At 47.3% G+C, this 4,263-nt stretch overlaps 1 protein-coding gene across 1 annotated transcript; it reads right to left on the bottom strand.

Moving 5' to 3' along the window:
• Window positions 1–363: 363 nt before the first annotated feature.
• LOC141040730 (uncharacterized) lies at window positions 364–2,318 on the bottom strand. The gene is made up of 2 exons (XM_073506849.1): window positions 1,561–2,318; window positions 364–898 (listed from the first exon to the last, which is right to left on the bottom strand). Exons 1-2 carry the CDS (start codon window positions 2,316–2,318, stop codon window positions 364–366), a joined length of 1,293 nt encoding a protein of 430 aa, XP_073362950.1.
• Window positions 2,319–4,263: the final 1,945 nt, after the last annotated feature.

Raw genomic sequence — 4,263 nt, 5'->3', positions numbered from 1 at the left:
CAAAGCACTCCTATGGTATCCGGGAGTTGCACAATCTCATGGTCTAAGGAAATGATACTTGACATTCGAAAAGCTCTAGCAAACGAACTACACGATCTTGTGCTATGCTTAGGATTGGGTCTTGTCCATCACATCATTCTCCTAATGATGTGATCCCGTTATCAACGACATCCAATGTCCATGGTTAGGAAACCATAACCATCTATTGATCAATGAGCTAGTCAACTAGAGGCTTACTAGGGACATGTTGTGGTCTATGTATTCACACATGTATTACGGTTTCTGGTTAATACAATTATAGCATGAACAATAGACAATTATCATGAACAAGGAAATATAATAATAACCATTTTATTATTGCCTCTAGGGCAAATTTCCAACATTAATCTCATCTCGGGCAGCTTCAGGAACCCCCTTGCAGAAGAAGATCGATGATTTGTCATAGTTGATTCCAGTAGCTTGACAATAAGCATCCAACACTTGGTTCACCTCATTAGCACCCATACCATTAGCCTTGAAAAACAACAGGCTGTCATCTACAAACAATAAGTGGCTTACGGGTGGCGCCGAAGGTGCCACTTGCAATCCATGAAGATTTGATGACTTACTTTTAGATTTTAGCAGGCACGAAAGGCCCTCAGCTGCAATCAAGAACATGTATGGTGAAATTGGATCACCCTGTCGAATACCACAAGATGGCTTGAACTGCTCGAGTTTCTTCCCATTAAACAACACCGAGAATTTCACTGAGCTTACCATTCCCATGACTATCTCCACCCACTTTTCCTTGACACCCAACTTTAGCATTATATCTTTCAGATACGCCCATTCAACTTTGTCATATGCCTTCGTCATATCAAGTTTTAGAGCGCAGTGTTGATTTTTCTTTGCCTTATTTCTTTTCATGAAGTGGAAACACTCATAAGCAGTAATGATATTATCCGAAAGTAGTCTCCCTGGCACAAAGGCAGATTGTTCCTCCGAAATAATGTTAGGGAAAACAAGCTCCAGCCGGTTCGAGATAACTTTTGATGATATCTTGTAAAACACATTGCACAAACTTATAGGGCGAAATTGTGCAAGGAGAGTTGGGTTCTTTACCTTAGGGATCAATACCAACGTAGTCTCATTAATGCACTCAGCTGACTCCGTGCCTTCAACTATTCTTATGACTGCTCTTGTCACTTCCTCCCCACATACCTCCTAGTGTCGCTGAAAAAGTGTGCTGGAAAACTGTCCGGGCAAGGCGCTTTTGTTGGGTACATCTGACAGAGAGCCTCCTTTACTTCCTTTTGGTTGTATGGTGCATTCAGGTTTAAATTCATTTCTTCTGTTACCTTGCATGGGAGAGTATCAAGAACCTGGTGCATATCATGCACTCCATTGGAGGTATATAACTCCTTGTAGAAAGTTGTCGCCATCGCCTTCATCTCTTCTACTTCTTCTGTCAATTGCCCATCCTGACGATGAAGTGCTTTTATTCTGTTCTTTCTTCTCCGACGACTCACCCTTAGATGAAATTAATAGGTATTCTTATCACCGTGTTGAAGCCAATCCAACCGAGCTCGCTGCCTCCATAGGATTTCTTCCCTGTGATACAACTCGACAAGCCGGTCGGTGATCTTTATTTCCGCATGATTGGGCCCTTGTCCAGCACGAGAGGAGCGCAGCCGGTCCAGCTCAGCTTTCAAGTGTGCAATTTCTAGCCTCACCGACCCAAAATGCGTACGATCCCATGTCGTAAGATTTCTGGACATTTTGCTTAGTTTATCCCGGACATCCGCTACCGTTCCACCCTCTTTCTCTTTCCACCCCGTTCCAACAAATTCAAAAAGATCTGGATCACGCTCCCACATCAGTTCATACTTAAAAGCTCTTGGGGGCTTCTTACATGCCTGCACATCAGAGAACTTTAGCAATATTGGGGCGTGGTCAGAGGACGCTGCAGTTTTGTGCTCAAGAACTGGTGTAGGAAAAGCCATACACCATGCCGGATTTGCCAAACACATGTCTAGTCGTACTCTCGTGTACGTTCCTCCTGCGACCTTCTTCTCGAAAGTCCAACAACTTCCTTTGGATCCAATATCCATGAGGCCACAGGTGTCCATCACAACGCGGAACGCGTCCATTTGTGCTTGGTTGTGTTGCCCCACTCCATCATGCTCGTGAGCATGCAAGACTTCATTAAAGTCCCCAATGACCGCCCATGGGAGATTGTTATTGCCTGCAATCCCTCTCAACATATCCCATGTCTTGTATCTATCCTGGACTTGTGCCTCCCCATAAACAAACGTGACGCGAGTTCTGCACTCCACCATGTCATCTATCAGTGCATCAATATGGTTCCTCGAATAACCTACAATCTCAACCTTTATTGAGTTATTCTAGAAAATACCAAGACCACCACTTCTACCAGTACTGCTAACTGCAAAACTACTCTCAAAACCTATTGTGCTTGCTAGATTCTCAACTCTCATACCCTCTAACTGAGTCTCAGCAACGCATAATACAGAGGGGGCAAATTTCTTCGTAAACTCGCGAACTGTCGTGGGTTTGCCTGCCCCGCGACAGTTCCATACTAGGAGACTCATTGTGCCCGGCGGTGCTCCTCCGAGGAGCCCGCCGATAATGCAACATGTGATTGATTAACATGACCTTCAGACCTGCCGTGCTCATCTTCATCTCCCTTGTCTTGCAGTTGTTTGTGCCTCTTGTTATGTTTCCGGGGTGATACATACACTGGTGGTAGTGGGGGCACCGCCGCAGCAGAGGTAACCACTGTCAGTGTCAAAACCGGCGAATCTCGGGTAGGGGGTCCCGAACTGTGCGTCTAAGGTCGATGGTAACAGGAGACAGGGGACACGATGTTTACCCAGGTTCGGTCCCTCTTTATGGAGGTAATACCCTACTTCCTGCTTGATTTATCTTCATGAATATGAGTATTACAAGAGTTGATCTACCACGAGATCGTAATGGCTAAAACCCTAGAAGTCTAGCCTGTATGATTGTGATTTCCTCTACGGACTAAACCCTCCGTTTATATAGACACCGGAGGGCACTAGGGTTGTACAAAGTCGGTTACAGCGAAAGGAATCTTCATATCCGAACGTCAAGCTTGCCATCCACGCCAAGGAGAGTGCCATCGGGACACAGGAGAGAGTCTTCTGTCTTGTATCTTCATGGCCCATCAGTCCAGCCCACGTGACATAGTCCGGACGCCCGAGGACCCCTTAGTCCAGGACTCCCTCAGTAGCCCCTGAACCAGGCTTCAATGACGATGTGTCCGGCGCGCAGATTATCTTCGACATTGCAAGGCGGGTTCCTCCTCCGAATACTCCAAAACAGACTTCAAGTACAGAAAACGTGTCCGGCTCTGCAAAACAAGTACCACACACAACCGCAGAGAGTATAATACTTCACGAGTCCAATCTGCTGACAACTTTTTGTAGCGTGACATTACATCGCTGCCCGGTCATTATTTCGAACCGTTTTTTAGCCCGCGCTCCACGCTTCAAGATGCGGTTTTATTTGCACGTCTTGTCGAAGCAGAGATCGTGTCCCCTCATTACGGGATTCTCATCAATACGGGTGTGGGTAATCCAACCGTTCCGTTGGCATGATTCCTTGGGAATAGGCAGGTTTTAAGGCCTTAGGGGAGGCGCTTGATATTCATCACCTTTATGAAGGGGCACAGACCCGCCTTTCTCCCCTATGCCAACTCCTTCCTCAACCTTTCCACCCTCGATTTCCAGCACCCAAGGTTTAAATTGCTCCGATCCTCCCAGTCATGTCCGGACCCAGCCCTCAATGCCGGTGGGTGGCTTCCTCTGTCACAGAGGAGGATATCGCGAAGCTCCGGGCGGCAAGATACCTAACCGCGGAAATCCCCCACAGGCTTCCTGCTCAAGGGCAGGTTATTCCTACTCCCAGATCCGACGAGAGGGTCGTATTCATCTCCCACTTCCTCCGGGGGCTAGGGTTCGCTCCCCATCCCTTCGTTCGAGGGCTCATGTTCTATTATGGGTTAGATTTTCACGATCTAGCTCCAGACTCCTTCCTTCATATCTCGGCGTTCATCATCATATGTGAGGCCTTTCTCCGCATCCCCCCCCACTTCGGCTTATGGCTCAAGACCTTTAACGTGAAGCCGAAGGTAGTCGAGGGGAAGCAAGCGGAGTGCGGCGGTGCTGCGGTGAGCAAACTCACCAATGTTCCTTGGCCAAAAGGCTCTTTCACGGAAACTTCCAACCTATGGCAGCGGGA

The sequence above is a fragment of the Aegilops tauschii genome, chromosome 2 (genome assembly GCF_002575655.3).
Source record: "Aegilops tauschii subsp. strangulata cultivar AL8/78 chromosome 2, Aet v6.0, whole genome shotgun sequence".
Classification (NCBI taxonomy): Eukaryota; Viridiplantae; Streptophyta; class Magnoliopsida; order Poales; family Poaceae; genus Aegilops; species Aegilops tauschii.
This window is presented reverse-complemented; position numbering and strand designations above follow the sequence as displayed.

Coding starts and splice junctions, on each gene's coding strand:
- LOC141040730 (XM_073506849.1), bottom strand. CDS start 2,318: ATGGTGGAGTGCAGAACTCGCGTCACGTTTGTTTATGGGGAGGCACAA. Junction 899..1,560: donor CTATGGAGGCAGCGAGCTCG/GTTGGATTGGCT, acceptor CTTCATGAAAAG/AAATAAGGCAAAGAAAAATC.